The sequence below is a fragment of the Centruroides vittatus genome, unplaced genomic scaffold (genome assembly GCF_030686945.1).
Source record: "Centruroides vittatus isolate TY-2023 unplaced genomic scaffold, ASM3068694v2 contig_4, whole genome shotgun sequence".
Classification (NCBI taxonomy): Eukaryota; Metazoa; Arthropoda; class Arachnida; order Scorpiones; family Buthidae; genus Centruroides; species Centruroides vittatus.
The window spans coordinates 4,248,844-4,265,394 of NW_027122214.1; the positions used below are offsets into that span (position 1 = coordinate 4,248,844).

The 16,551-nt window shown below is 30.3% G+C and overlaps 1 protein-coding gene and 1 pseudogene across 4 annotated transcripts in view; both read right to left on the reverse strand.

Annotated features, from left to right (window-relative positions):
* LOC136976304 (transmembrane and coiled-coil domain-containing protein 4-like) overlaps window positions 1-3,515 on the reverse strand; it is a 32,155-nt gene extending 28,640 nt beyond the window's left edge. Inside the window, exons 1-3 of one of the 4 annotated variants that reach the window (XM_067271551.1) lie at window positions 3,436-3,469; window positions 2,435-2,459; window positions 1,429-1,671 (exon numbers count right to left, since the gene is read on the reverse strand). Coding sequence is in view for 2 of the 4 variants with exons in the window: in XM_067271546.1 (XP_067127647.1) it covers window positions 2,435-2,459; window positions 3,436-3,471 (61 nt within the window). In the remaining 2 variants the exon portion in view is untranslated. Of the gene's footprint in view, window positions 1-1,428; window positions 1,672-2,434; window positions 2,460-3,435 lie in introns of all 4 variants that reach the window. The other 3 variants (XM_067271550.1, XM_067271546.1, XM_067271549.1) reach the window with 3 other exon arrangements.
* A 6,411-nt stretch (window positions 3,516-9,926) lies between these two features.
* On the reverse strand, window positions 9,927-14,557 carry LOC136976305 (glutathione S-transferase Mu 1 pseudogene; annotated as a pseudogene).
* Between the last annotated feature and the right edge of the window lie 1,994 nt (window positions 14,558-16,551).

Here is a 16,551-nt window from a genome sequence, read left to right on the forward strand (position 1 = left end):
CAGATGTTTATATTTGTACATAATTTTAAGAAATAAAAAATTTTTAAAATTAAGGGAAATTAAAAATTAGAGAAGTTTACAAAAATTTCAAATGTTTAATACTTGGAAACTTAAAGAAATGTAACATAAATATAATTCTATTGGTCATAATATTAAACTAAATGTTTTATCTAGATTCAATCCACTTATATTCAAAATTTTATCAGTAATACACTGCAATATTTGCATTTCTAATGGAGTTTTTGAACTGATTAATCAAAAACAACAGTGAGTGTAAAATATTAAGAAAGATTCTAAAAAATTAATTTTGAACACCTAATAAATATTTCATCACTTTGGTTATGAACACATATAGTTCCTTCTAAATTATAATGATAAAATAGCAAGAAAACTTTCGCTTGAAAAATTTTATATATTGATCAAAAATGTCTTCAGATAGATCATGTAAAATGATTGAGGAAACTTTCCAAATGTATTTTTAAAAGGAACAGTATTAGGAGTAGGATAAGATAGATATAATGCATAATATATTAATATTTATATTCATAATCCAGGATTAAGAGCCAAAGTTAGAAATTAATTAATTAATATTTTATTTTACTTTATGCAAATATCTATTGATAAACTTCTGGTATTTACTTCTAAATATAGCTATAGCATATTTATATATAATCTAATACAATATACTCCCTAATGATTGTAATATATTAACATAATCTTAAAGTACTTACTTGTTAGTATTTACTATTATTTGAGTGATCATAAAATATTTCATTCTCTATTTTATGTGAAATTTAAATTTACAGTATTTTATCATAAACTCGATAAAATATTCTTAAAGTAATTGAATTTTTGTTATTTATTTCTACTTTGAGCATATCTTTCAAAAATCTTAAAATAAAGATAATTTACTTGCAATATCCAGAGAATAATAAATATAAATTTTTCAATTCTTTGTGCAAACATAACTAATATTTGTCTCTAGTGAGAAACTATATGGCTTATATAAATCTGCATTATGGTATATTATCTTTGTATTATTCTAAAACTTTACCATTATTTTTTATTTGGCATTTTTTATTTACCATTTTATTTTACCATTATTTATGTTTTAAAAGAGTCTAATTCCAACCATGTTAAACAGTAAATAATTATATTATTTTGTTATATTTTTTAGCTGAAACTGTTAACTTATGCTGTCTAGTATTTATACTATCAGTAGATTCCTATAATAATATATATGTTCAGTTATCATTTAATTGGTTATAAACTGGTTATTTAAATATCATATTCATCATCATCATCCAAACTTGAAACCAAATTTTGTAACTTTATTTACTATCATTAAAAAGAGAAATGGATAGAAATGTATTGTACATTATATTCCTAATATATGATTTTCATGCAAAATTTAGAACATTAACTTACATTTAAATTGCTAAGATTCAGCTTTGAAGAAAAGTCAAGATCTTAATAAAATACAAGTATTTTTGGAATATTGTAAATTCTATTTTCAGACAATATTAAAAAGTTTATTTCTCCAATTTTCTTAACATTTACAATTTTCTGCTTGGAGCCAAATAAATACCTTTTATAACCCCAGTATTTTTAAGTCTTTCGACTCAGATAACACCACATTCTTTCAACAGAATATACACTAATGATGATGGACTGCAAGATTCAAAAATACTTAAGATTATGAATAATATTCATTTGGTTTCCAAGAAAGCAAAAAAAAAAATAAATGCTAAAGTGTTTACAAAAGTAAACTATTTACTATAATATGAATTTGAAACCTAAACTATTCCAAAAATGTTCATAAAACTTTAAAATTTTTGATTTTATAAAAAAAAAGCAAGCTATTTTGTGAAGCAATAAAATTTTTGTGTTTATAATATCAATTTAAATAAATAAAATGAGTCCATAAAAATAAATAAGAACAGAAACAGTCAGGGAATATTAATTAGAAAATTAAGAAAATAAAGCAATATCCTTATTTATTATTGGTAATGTTTCTAGAGACTTTATAAACAATATAAGAAAATTAAATTGATTTATAATTGTTATTCTTTTCATTTCTTAATTGTATAAAATAAATTTTTGATTATTTACAATATTTATGACATTTATACATTATTATAAAATAAAATTAAAAATTAAAATTATAAAATTTATTTTAATTATAAAACAGTTTATTTAAAATTAAGACATAATAATGAATATTAACTATTTAAATATGAAAATATTTAAACAGAAAAATGGTATATTATTTTCATATTGTATAATAATATACCAATCGTATCAGTGAAATCTTTGAAGTACATTTTTAAACACAAGCATAAAATTTTTATTACAGAAAACAATAATTAATATATTTAAAAAAATATAAAAACAGTTGAAACAAACATTAATAATTTAATGACATTTACTATACCTCTAATCCTATGATCCTGTATTAACTGTAAAAAATTTAATAAGAATATTTATATACATATTAGATCACATTATTTAAACTAAATTAAACTATATAATGAATCCATATATTAAAAAATTATTATAGTAAAATATTGAAATAGTTATTATTTATTATGCTAACCATCTAGCTTAAATATCTATTTACCACTCATAAGATATTCAAAAAATTTTTACTTATTAATAAATATAAGCCTAATGTCATCTAATTATCATCATAAATTACTAACAAGTGTGAAAAATGCAATTCATTATTGTTACACTCTATTTAACTCATATTGACAATCTGGAATAAACTATGCATTCTGATTCTATTTGTTACTAAGTAACAAATAGAATCAGAATGCATAGTTTCACAACTTCAACCAAAATTTTTTCAGGCAGACTAACAATACTTAGACAGACTATTAATTTTCTATAAAGATAATTGATGGAAAACAGTAAGAATGAATAACCTGGAATGTAAAACTGAGTAGTATGAATATAAAAATCTATAGACATTGAATATAGACAGATAATCTATCAAAATGACAACTATTAAATCTAACATAAGAAAAAGAATTATAAAATATTCCCTTTCTTATGAGAATAGAATCTTCCTTTTCTTTCTGAGGTTCCAAAAACTGATAGGATTTTTTTTTTTAATTGTAACATGATAAAGATAACTTTTGTCATTAAAAAAACCACCTATGAAGTATCATGATCAGTGTCAGTCAACACATGTAAAGTTCTTCGTAGATATTAATTCAAAGTATTAAATAAGTTACAAGTAATAACTTGAAGATATGCAACTTATTTCTAAGTCCAAATAGATTTTATTGATTAAGATAAGATTAGAATTATAAAAAATGTTTACATTGTAAAATACAAATATTTAGTTTAACGCCATACAAATCTATCGTTTAAGCGAAGAGTCAAAATGAACAACACTTTCTTAAAGATCAAGATATTCGAAAGACATACTTTTATTTGTTGATGTTTTTTCCATAATCTTTCCATTTATGACAGCTGTCGATGCCATCTCGTGTCTGATCAAATTTAAGAGTGCACTCTGGTGGTTGTTAATGGTGATTAAATTTTTTCAATTTTTTTTATTTGGTTTTTAATTTTTATTTATTTATTTTTTTAAGAGTTTAATTTTTATAAAAATAGTAAAATTTGGTATACATATTAAAATACGTGTATTTGTAAAAATATTCGTTAAAAATTATTTCAATAAAAGTAATGGAAACAGCAATATTATTTAAGATAAAACGACTTTTTCCCATTATTGAGATTATTTCCCGGGATTCACTCACTCTTATTATAATAAACAATTATCAGATTTTAATGTACAAATTTATTTAGTAACGTAGGCTGTTTGTATGCCATAAGAAAGCATTTGTCAAATGGTCACGGTTAGAGATGCTTGGCGTCCTAATTCAAGAATTTACTGTATATGGCGCCCTAGAATTGTTAATATTATAATGTTCAGCATTAATTAATTATTTGTAACTGTAATTAAAAACGGGTATGATTTAAATAAACAAAACATAAGTAAAAGGACAACTTAGTGAAAAGTAAATTATTTTGCGTCCGAGTGCCCTGTCATGGGCACTCTTGTCATCAAGTGCTTCTCTGCCTTGCATATGCTGCTTACTTCGTTCCTCCAACCGTGACCACGCTAAAATACATTAGCTTTACACCAGATGGTCGAGGCTGTTAAGACGTTTGTCAACCGCTCTGGGACATCCAGGACCGAATCCGGGCGGTCGAAAAATCCCAGAAATTTTTCGTATGTGGTCTTCATCGAACCATCACTCAACAGCCACTCCATTGTGAGTTTGGTCGAGCCAACGACGAGTACAATTAATAATTTTAATATATTTTAAAATTTTATTTTAAAAACGCTTTTATTAGTCATCTTATAAATATTTCAACTATGGGAATAGCGCAATATTTAAAAAAATTCTGACTTCCAGTTAACAAGTTTAATACTCGAATTTCTCAATTTTTTTTTTTTTTTTTTTTTTTTGTGTCCGTAAATTTTCCATTATCGAGCTGTTTCTCAACAATCTGTTCACAGAATGATTACAAAATTGTATACGGTTTATGGGTCTTTTGAATGCGTTGTCAAAGCGCCTCTTGTGTCCCAATCAGAATACCAGTAACGTACTGTATCGATAAAAGGACGTTGACGTGAGGTTATAATCAGGGATGTGTTGGGCCAGAGCGACGTTGCAGGACTTTTTTGTACCGATTTTGTCATAAGAAACAAAATATGAAATTTTTTCTAAAAGACTGAATTGAATTATTCTGGTTATATATTCAAAATGTCCTACAGTGAAAATTGAAGATGTAATAAAGGTGCTTTTTAATTACAATTATCAAAAGTTCCGATTTCTTGCGTATTTTATTTTATTTTATTTTTTCTTTTGTTCTTTACTCCCAGCGTTCCGGTACTTCTATTTTTAGCAAAACACCATTGGTTATAATGGCATGTTGTGCTCGGCATTGAGCCACATTGTTTGTTTATATTAATCGTCTGTATTCACACAGAATATAAGCGATCATGGACCTATCAAAGGGTGAAGGGTACACGAGAAAATAAGTTCGAGTTAAAAGTACTGACGATTTCGATTTAACGAGACCGTTTAAAACTTAACATGGAAAACCTTAAATACTGTGTCCGGACCTGTAGACAGCTTCCAGTTAACACAATTCGATTTAGAGAGGTTTACAAGTTCCAAATATATAATAATATTCAGTAAAGTTTTAATTGGATATATTACAGTCATAGCTCGCAAAATTTAATTTATTTAATTATATATATTAATATTAATTTAAAACCAATAGGTTCTCTGTAGAAAAGTCGAACAACGCAAAACTCTGTAATTACGTTGCTCGACTCCGCAATAGCGGTACGAAATTGCAGCTACGAAATTTTCAGCTCTTTTATAATCGGTTGTGGTGCGAACGCCACAAACCTTATGAGACCTCCGTCGTATATACGGTTCGTCGTTAAGCGATGCATACTTGTAGTTATTTATAAGTTTTTTAATAGTCTTTCAAATTTTATTACATTCTTCACTAAACAAGAATGAATTTGTCCTGAGGTAAAGAAACCGAAGCAGAAAGATAAGATTAAATGATTCATCTATAATCGATTTTTTGCATTCTAGAATATACAAAGTGTTTCAAAAATATAAGGGAAACTTCAAGAATGGATTTCTAACATATAGAGAAGAAAAATAAGTTATAGTATCATGGATCCGAAAATGTTTCGTTTAAGAGTTAATTAATTAAACACTCTCTCTCATTACCTCAGATGAAATGTTCAAAATGTTCATCTCCTGCCTGAATACAGGCCTCAGCTCGTCATCTCATTGAATCCCGAACACGCTCTTAAGTTTCTGGTTTAGCACATAATAAAGAGGTTAGGGCAGACGTTTTCAACGCTAAAACGTGTAAGTCGGATGTTCAGCGTCGCCTTCCTGTAAGCCTAGAAGTTTGACAATGGCGTAAAGAACGTCAGTGGAATCATGCTCGACGTTCGAAAACGCCATTGTTAAACTTCTAGGCTTACAGGAAGCAGCGCTGACCGTCCGACGTACACGTTTTCGCATTGTAAACGTCGGATGCAACCTCGCTATTGTCTGACAAGCTACATATTTCTGTAACAGTCTCGGGACATCCACTGCAGTAAAATACACCAAGTCTTTAAATGCCCAACAAAAAGTCTAAATCGTGTATGCTTGCAAGAGTATCGTACTTAATTGCAGTAAATGATTGCATTAGAATACACTAATGTCTTACTGGATTGTTTTTTAATTTCCCAGCAAAACACACTAACATTAACACAAAATTAAAATTGTCTGTAAAGCCATGTTATGAGATTTTCTTGGTTGAAAAACACGGGAAAAAATTCCGTGAATGTGTGTTTGTGTTAGTGTCTATTTCGTTTAATGTCTCAGGATGAGGTAATGATTAAGAAAATTTTGGCATGGTAGCTTGTGTTTAAGGGGCATTAATGCTATTAAATTTTGATGGTCATAAGTCGACGAAGTGATGAGTAGAGGGGTCACGTGTCCTATCTCGAATGGAATCGGACTTAAATTAATGAGGATTTTACTCGTTATTAGCATTTACAATTTTATAAAACTCGATCTCTGCTCTCAAAATTAAGCTTTTTGCCATTTTATAATAATTAATAATATAAAAGTTACTTTTATAAAATTCCATGACAGATGGCGCCACAGACAATTTCAATTTTGTTCTAATATCTAAGTACTTCTCGCCGAAAAAGTTACGCAACTCGTTGCTGAATTTTTATAACGTTCATTAATTATGATTTCATAGTGCATTGATCGACGAAGAGATACGAATTCGTATATATGGACGATGATATTGACGGCAAGCCGTCTCTTTGGACAAAAGGGGGCGGAATATAAATCCTCCGAGTCTTACTTCCCCGTGGTGCTCTATCGATGAAAATCGAAGACCGCTGAAAACCAATCTATCAATTGGTATCATCATAGGTGATGGTGATGGTGGATGTAGAGAAGACCGACTTGATTGCTAACAAGGCATAGGGTCATTTTCCCCAATAATCCCCAGGAATTTTTCGGGGGTGGTCCGTTCGGATATGTCGGGCCCCGTCCCTCACCACCCGGTCGCCCCATTGTGGGCCTGGCCGAACCCATAATGGGCCTACTAAAAGAGGCTCTCTTAGTGCCCACAGGGCGGAAAGAGTTAAAAAAAAAAAAAAAAAAAAAGGGTCATTTTCCCCGTCGTGTCTCTGCCTTGTGGTGATGGGGGCTTGGTGATCTGTGCTGCGGTGCCTCTGTGGAGTTTTTTCACTCGAACGACACAGCCAGATCCAATTAACGAGTAAGAGAGACATACGCCAATGGCAAGCTGGGAAGAATCGTAGCGTTCTGCCTCGGCGTTGCATACTCCCTCTCCTCTTAAACCAAAGCATCCAGAAATTTTTAAAAGAACTGAAGATATAGTTTATGTGGAACTACGGCACCCATCATTCCTGATGGCTGTATCTGTTCCGATTTGTCAGATCAGATTTAGGATCTACTAGAGGTCAACAAATCTGAATCTTCGATCGATTGAACTTCGCATCTGTGTGCTCTAACAAAGTGCTACTCACTCAAAGTGTGGTTCTAGTCAACCAACAGTTTATTATTGGGCCAACAAGCGATTTCATTGAAAATGTCTCATTTTTATATGTTACGTTAATAAAATAATTCTAAAACGTCTTTATAAGTTTTTTAAAAACATTTTTGACATTTTTCTCGATATGTTCTCTACCTGCGCGGCATCGGTTAGGGAAAGTTTCCTACATCCAATTGACCCTACACGATCGTCGTAACTTTGTGTGTTCGCCATTCGTACCATTCTTAATGTTCTTTTCTCTATTAGATGGAATGTATTATGGTGAACTAAACCAATTCATTTTGTTAATATTGATGAATGCGTACGTGTTTCTTAATAAGATCGGTCTTAAACGAAGGAATGTACGAAAGTGAAAAATTGTTCGTAAGGGACTATTCATAAATTACGTCCGCATTTTTCTTGAAATTTTTACTCCTTCCCCTCTTGTTCCAATTTTTCCAAATTTCCGTAACCCCTTCTCTTCGGACATTCAACAAAACTCAATACCCCTTAGAATCTTTATCACTTTATGAATAATAAAATGCATAAACTGTAAAAAAGAAAAAATTAACGAAATGAATCGGACGTCCATTGAAGTTCAATCCTTTCCCTCTCCCTTGTCCGACTTATCAAAACCCCCTCCCTCCCAGTGTGGACGTCATTTATGGACAGCCCCTAACTTCTAAACGGCTGATTGTAAGTAAATTTTTTAATGCCAATAGATTCAGATTAATATTAGATTAAGACCTTTTGCTTCAGTCTAACTTCTACATTATAAGTTATGGACGTGCGAAAACTAAGACGGGCGGACAGAAATCCATAACTTAATATTGCAGGCATTTTTTTATTGTCTCCTTCCTCTCCGTCCGTCCGCTGTACTGTACGCTTACTTTAAGTATTATATATTTGTGCACGCAATCTCCAGCCGATGGCGTTAAAAAGTTAAAGCTTTTTCTATGGAAAGAACTTTTTAGAAATTCTCGAATCGGAAGTAGATAAAATCAAACAGTTTCTTGAATTATAATCCTGTTTAATTTTTAGAAAAGGATTTTCCCATAGAAAAAGCATTAAATTTTTAACACCTTCTAATGGAGATCACAAGTATAACCACAGAGATTACAATCAGTCTTACAGACACCAAAATAGTTCACTTATTTCTTGGTAGTAGTTCGCATCACATTACGAGTCATACGAATACTCAAATAAGACAAAAGCTCGAATTTAGAAATATGAGTTTAAATTTTGATTTTAATTTATTGGAATTACTAAAAATAAGTTACAAAATAAATTTAGCACAATATTGTATCTACATAACTCGAAGTCTAGCTTTTGATCTAAGCGAGGTTTTATTATTTTTTTTATCTTTAAACTATACCAGATAAAAAGCCACACATTTTTATAGCGAAATAATTTATTACATATGAGAAAAACATTTCATTATCAACTTTAATTTAAATTAATTCAAAGTAATTCCAACTGAAAATGAGAATATTCAAATGCAATAATTGAAATCTTTCGATTCTTAAAAGCTCTCGTTGTTTCCGAGGATTTGTGGTAGGTATTCAGTTTTCAGATGTGATCCTTATAAGCTCAAACGGCAGCGAATAAGCCAATTTTAGAACTAATATCTAGTATTTCACTTTGCCGTTGGAAATTCTAATCTCATTACAGTAATACAGAGACCAAATTTTGTTTGTGATCTGATTTCTCAAATAAATTTAATACTCTGTGTGAAAGTAAAACAATTAACTTACATATTCGGAATTTAAAATTTATGTTGCTGATTATGCGAAACTTATCTAAGCATCCATGTTAACATATCTGATGTTATGAGAACACAACATCAGACCATAGCCCAAAACATAGACCACCTGAAAAGATAGTCTATGATGCTTTGTATGGAGTGTTATATAAGCGAGGTTGAGACCGAAGTTTTAAACGCGAAAACGTGTACGTCGGACGTTCGGCGCCGCTTTCCTGTAAGCCTAGAAATTTAACAATGATGTTTGGAAATTCAGTGGAATCATGCTCGACATTCCAAACGCCATTGTCAAACTTCTAGGCTTACAGGAAAGCGGCGCCGAACGTCCGACGTACACGTTTTCGCATTTAAAACTTCGGCCTCAACCTCGTTATTTTCTAATGATAAAGTTTGATAAATTACATCCGTAAAGAGACGGTAGAACATATTCTTTACTCATAACTATTATTTTACAAATATAATTACTGTATTTTAAAATTAAGTTAAGCTTGTTCATTTACATCGCAAAAAAGTAAATTAGAAATTTTATCAATTATTACTCAAACTCTACGATATTTTAAATAATCATTTAATTGCATATAATTACTTTACATCAGTTACTATTATAAACACTTATTCAAACTTTTAAAGTATATACTTGAACAGTTTTATAAACGATTAACATGAATCTGTATAATAGTATAAAAGGGATTTATGGCTTATTTCCACCTCCAAAATTAGCGAAAGGGGCAAAAATAGGCCATTTGATATGCTTATCTGAATTCATATAATTACGTATAGCATCCAAATTTTCAAATCTTTCCAGATACTTCAGAAGATTAGAATAGTTATCCAAACAATCTCTCTGGAAGAATCGTAGAAAATCCAATATTTCGTAGGCCATAAAGTCTACGTAAGTCAGTCGATCTGCAACCATCCACGAACGTCTGCCAAGAAATTCACTAAGAAGACGGAGATATGCAGGCAAATTCAATAGAAATCTTTTTTTATCATTAACAAAATCTTGACTATAATAACTGATTCTCATTAACCAGTTGCGTATGTCTAAAAGCTGTTGTTCAACCAAGTCTTGGCTAACTATATCTTGTTCTTCTGTTGCTATCAATCCATGTTTTCTTCCCAAATAGCGTAAAATTGTGGTACTTTGAGTCAATTTAACATTCTCGTCGATGTAATAAGGAAGATTTGGAAAACTTAAATTTAAGCTAAATTTATCTTTCATCCAATCCTCATAACTGGTATATCGTTTGTCTTCGTATTCGGTTCCAGTATAATGTAATAAATATCTAATTTGTTCACCCAAACCACGAATATTCCAGTATCCTAAAGTAGGTGCCATATCGTCGTTTCACTATGAATGAATTACATATCACATATCGGTTTTATCTCGCTAAAGGCGTTTAGTTTACATTAGATAAAAGTTGATTTATCAGCGTATAGATGACCTAAATGTTAAAATAAATTGTAAATATTTTATAAACTGGTCTGAAAACGTTGATTAATTCTAAATTAAATACCGATTTATGAAAGATTTTTAAAAATTAAAAGAATTTGTTTAATTAAAAATTAGTGTTATTACTAAATAATTGCGAAATATAGATTAAAGTTTAAGCTGCGTCTGTTCTATTGTCTATTGTTATTCAGTGATAAATTAACATTGTGTTCTATATCAAGGTTGCTGTGTCAGTGTTTGTATATTACACAATGTTTCTATCCTTTGGATATAATATTAGTTCAACGAAACGATAATGGTTCTAAAGTGTTGCTTTCCATATATACATGTACACAATAGCAAGTTTTTCCCGCAGTTGCATTGTGTTTCTAATGTTTTTGTATATATTCCCTATAAATACTACTTTAACACAATAAACACCAATATTGTTTACATTTATTTCTACAAATAATACGAACGTAATGTTTCCTTTTGTTAATGATTATGTAGTTTTATATCTAATTTCGATCGGAAAAGATCGAAATATTATGCCTATAATTATTCTAAAACTGTTACAACGGATTCAATTGTGTTTATAGAGTTGGATTGGATGGTATTAACGCCAGTTACCAACAACTATACCTCAAGTCAACATATTTTACAATAGCTGGCTTTAATACTGCCCATTAAGGTTTGACTCTCGATAGGGTCGACCAGCGTGACTGAAGAATAAATAGAAGAGAATGATCTGTTATCCTACAAAAAAAAAACATAATACATGCAGATCGGATTTGAATTTGGATACATCAGAATGGTAGAAGGAATGAATTATTTTTTTATTATTTATGTAAAAGAATGCAACGTTATAACACTAATTTAAATTTTACTTTATAATAATTTATCTTATTATTTCTCACATTTAAAAAAAATATTAAATAATCTATTTTAAAATCATAGAAATGAGCTTGCCATTTACTTACAGCATACATCAGTTTAACCATTTACTGTACAGATATGAACAATTACAATTGTTTCTGAAATTGTAAAATAAAAAAACAAACAAGTAGAACCTGTTTTCTCCTTTCCTGTATTTTTTTAAAAATTTTGTTTTACTTTTAAAAAAGATAAATACTTCCTTCCAACGAAACTGTCTTTCATAATCAAACTTCTCTGAATAATGACTTGTTTTTAACTTTGAAAATATAAAGTTATTACATGATTTTCCGTTCAAGGCTTTAACCTCTGTTTATTTATGCAATCTCCAGCAGATGATAATGGTTTTTTTTGAAAATCTCTTTCCAAAATCATTAAATTTTTACGGTTATTCTTTTTACGAGAATTTTTGTAAAAGGATTTTCCCCATAGAAAAATATGGGGAAAATCTTTTACCAAAAATTTTCGCAAATAGCATTAAATTTTTGCCGCCATTTGCTGGAAAACGCGTGCATAACCGAAAGGTCAATCGTCTTCAACTCTGTGAATTAAAACAAAATTAGAATATTTAGAGAATAATTATTCAATTTATATTTAAACATTCTAGAACTGTTATAATGTGAACTAAATTTAGTAAGATAAATAAATATATTTAAGTTGTAAATTCGATAAATTCCATCGATTTAAAATATTTGAAAGAGCACAATTTGTAGTTTATTGCATTCATATTTCACCCATTTTATTAAATTAATAAGCTGAAAAATTTTGAATAACGTATAGGCCTTACAGAAAATAAATCGTATTTATTTTGAAATTTTCCGTTTTTAAAAGCTAATCTATATGTGTTAAGTTAAAAGGTATTTTGCATATTAATTTAACACTATACAGTACGGACAGATATTGTACATCGCTATTATGCAAATTAGCAGCTAGAAGTCGGAGTTAACACAGATCGTGATGAGAAACGTCTATCTGTTTGTTGCAAGTTCGATTCATATTTTATTACTGACTGAAGCGATCTTGCACATGAACACATGAAAATATACAGTGTACATACACACACATATATATATAATATATTAATGTTTAAAATAAATTTATGTAATGAAATTCGTACTATACATAGTTTATAATCAACGACTACAAAAACTGTAATTAGATTAGTGAGAGAAGTTTTGATTTGACACAGGTAATCCTTATTGATTCCTCTAGTGTTGACCACAAAATCAACTAGTGCTGTGCAATGTTGCAAACAGAAAACGAAATTTGCAATCAGACGTCTGGGAATAAGCCACATTAGATGAAAGGGGTGAAAAGGCGCAGCATCTGTGCCTTTTCACCCTTTTCATCAATAAATTCAATAATATCACAATTTTCATCTATTCAAAATGACTGTAATACAGCAAAAAAAAAAAAACTACAGACAGCATTTAAAAAAGTATGCTGTTTATGGATGACATTGTGCTGCGTGAACCTTACCAAACCAAAGCTAAGAGACGGCCGGATGGCCGAGCGGTAAAGGTGGCAGCCTACCGCTCTGGGGGACCCGGGATCGAATCCGAACGGGTCGAATAATCCCCAGGAATTTTTCGGGGGGTGGTCCGTTCGGATATGTCGGGCCCCGTCCCTCACCACCCGGTCGCCCCATTGTGGGCCTGGCCGAACCCATAATGGGCCTACTAAAAGAGGCCCTCTTAGTGCCCACAGGGCGGAAAGAGTTAAAAAAAAAAAAAAAAAAAAACCCAAAGCTAAGAAGAAACTGGAAGAGTGGAGGAAAGTTTTGGAAGAAAGGAGCATGAGGATTAGCAGAACTAAAACAGATTATATGACTGAATGGCAGGGACGAGTGCAATATTAAAATCCAAAATGTGCCGCTTCTTGTGGTTTCGAGTTTTAAGTATCTTGGAGTCTTTGTCAAGATGGGGGAAGGATTGAACTCCGAAGTGCAACATAGAATTCAATGTGGATGGTTAAACTGGAGGAAGTTGCGCGCTGTGTTATGTGGCAAGCAAGTTAGCTGCAAACTGAAAGGTGAATTGTACAAATCGGTTGTTAGAGCTGTAATGTTGTATGGGGCTGAAACATGGGCAATCACAAGAGCTCAAGAAAGAAAGATGGAGGTGGCGGAGATGAGAATGTTGAGATGGATGTGTGGAGGGTCAAGAAAGGATAGAATAAGGAACGAGTTTATTAGAGGTTTTGTTAAGATGGGTCCCTTGAGTAGGAAGATGCAAAATGCAGGTTGAGGTGGTTTGGCTATGTAGAGCGAAGTAGTGAATATTATGTTGGAAAGAGAGTCGGAAAACTGGTAGTAAAAGGAAGGAGGAAGAGAGGAAGACCAAGGTTGCGCTGGAAAGATAAGGTGGCGGAAGAATTAAATCAGAGGGGACGTAAGAGAGAAGACGCCCTTGATAGGAAGAAATGGAGGATACGTATTAGAGAAGTAAACGCCGACCCGACATAAACATGGAAAAAGACGATGAAGAAAAACAGAAAGGCAGCATTTACAAAATATACAGTACATGGATGACTTTTAAAATACTGAAAAATATTTTTTGGACTTTGTATCTTTACGAATATCTCTCGTATTACGATAAAAATAATATTTTATTAGCCATCCATATAAAAAATGCTATAATTTCTTTTTATTATTTTACTAATGAACTATAATATTTTGTCTTGCCATACCTTCTGTATTTTCGTTCGATGGCATTCTGGGTGTTTTGTCTTGTATGAATTCTCTATAATTATAGCTTTCGATTTTCTTTTTGTCTGTCTCAGTTTAGTTGTCTTCGTCGCTCTCTATCTTGTTCGCTTTCAGATGGTGTCACACGCAGTTTTAAATGTTGCTGGATTTTTTAAACAGTAGTTTAAATTTAAGTAATTTAAACCCATATAATGATACGCTTTATTCATTTGGAATGTCTGAAACACGTAAGAATACTGCATAACATCTACTGTATATACTAGATAATTAAAAAATGCACGTCGGACCACCGATGAACATATTTCGGGTTGTTTATATTGGCCACCTTATTCTTTAGAAAAATTTTATAGTATGTATTCTGTAAAAGCATTAGAGTTGTCGGAACACCATAATTATGTTAAATCTATTATTTTAACAACAATTGTATTTTAATACTTGTTAAACTTGCATGTCAACCTAATTATTCTATATGTAATTCTTATTGCTTGAGGTATTTCGGTTTAGTGTCATCTTTAGAGACTAACGAATAGTGGCACTATAAAAATTTAAATACATCAATAATTTTAATAAATTATCTATATATAAAATAATTTGTTATATTTGAAAAAAGACATTTACGAAACTATTTTATAAATAAGATTGATATCTGATTTGTATCGATCGTAGCGACATCCAACAGATATTAACGACTATATTTTAGCAGGATTGTTTAAAAATTTCACGTGAACTTAAAATGCTTAATATTCAGAAAATTTGTAATTTCTTATTGTATATATCTTACATGTTTTAAAAACAAATTAAAACGTCGTGAAAAGTTTTGATTTACTAATATATAAAATTTAATGAGAAATATCTGGCGCCATCTGTTGCTAACAATATTTACGAGTTATATTAATAAAAGAAATTAATAAATTATTTACAAGCTACAACAATAATGATGAGATAAGAAATAAAACTTGTCAGTTAAAACTCGTTCGGTAAAACCGGTAATTTTGTTTAAGTTAAAAAAATAAAAACTTAATTAATGGTGAGCAAAAACTTATCAAAAACAATGGAAAAGAATAATAGTAACAGTAATTGTTTTCTCTTAAAATCATTCAATCTTTATCAAACTAAAATTTCTTTTATTACAACTTTAACTGAATGAATTCGAAATATAAATTTTTAAATTCTCACTGTTTTGTCATCCTTTGAATTTGGGCGTGTATCACCCGGAAAATTTATATACTGTATTTATAATAATTTATGGGGGAAAATATCGTCCATCACGAATAACTTCATGTAGTGAATTTTATTAATCCCCTATTTCCGTATTAATTTTCTAATTTCGATTCACTTCTAATAAAATCATTTACTTCCGGTGCTTCCACCGCTGAAGATTCATAAGTAATAAGAAAAATAATTGTTTTCGCTCACCGATAAATTTCTGCAATAAAAGAAGTGACCGATTTTACCGAAAGACAAAGACAAAAAAGACAAAAACAAAGACAATTTTGAATTTGAACAGTTGCCGTAGAAAGACCACCAGCGTTCTACCAGTAAAAAGCGTTTGCGTAGAGGTGACGATGTGCAGACGGGATATCGTATTATTATATTTCATTACAGTATTTTTTAATTATCAAATAAAATTTTATTATGAAACAGACATCTATTTATATCCATACGAACAGTTAAATACAATTTGGAATCGTACAATTGGTAATACAAACTGGAATCAGCCAAACTTTGTAACGTGGATATCACCATAATCATTTCAATTTTTACAATTAATCTATATTCTTATCGTTCTTCAATCGCTATTTCAATTGAATTCTGACAAATGTACTTTACAAATTTGTATTTTATCAGTATTTTTTACGTTAAATAATTACTTTTTAAATATTTAATTGATTATATATATATATATATATACACTGTAATGCAAGGAACGAACGTAATTTTTTAATTCCAAAGATCCAAGAAGTAAGTATCAGTTATATTTTTACATAATGAAGCTGTTACTTGTGTATTGGTTATAATACACTATCAATATATCGAGAATAAACAGCCCAGCGTATTTGGGTGTTGACAAGATTAGTGTGAAATATGAATACACTGGTG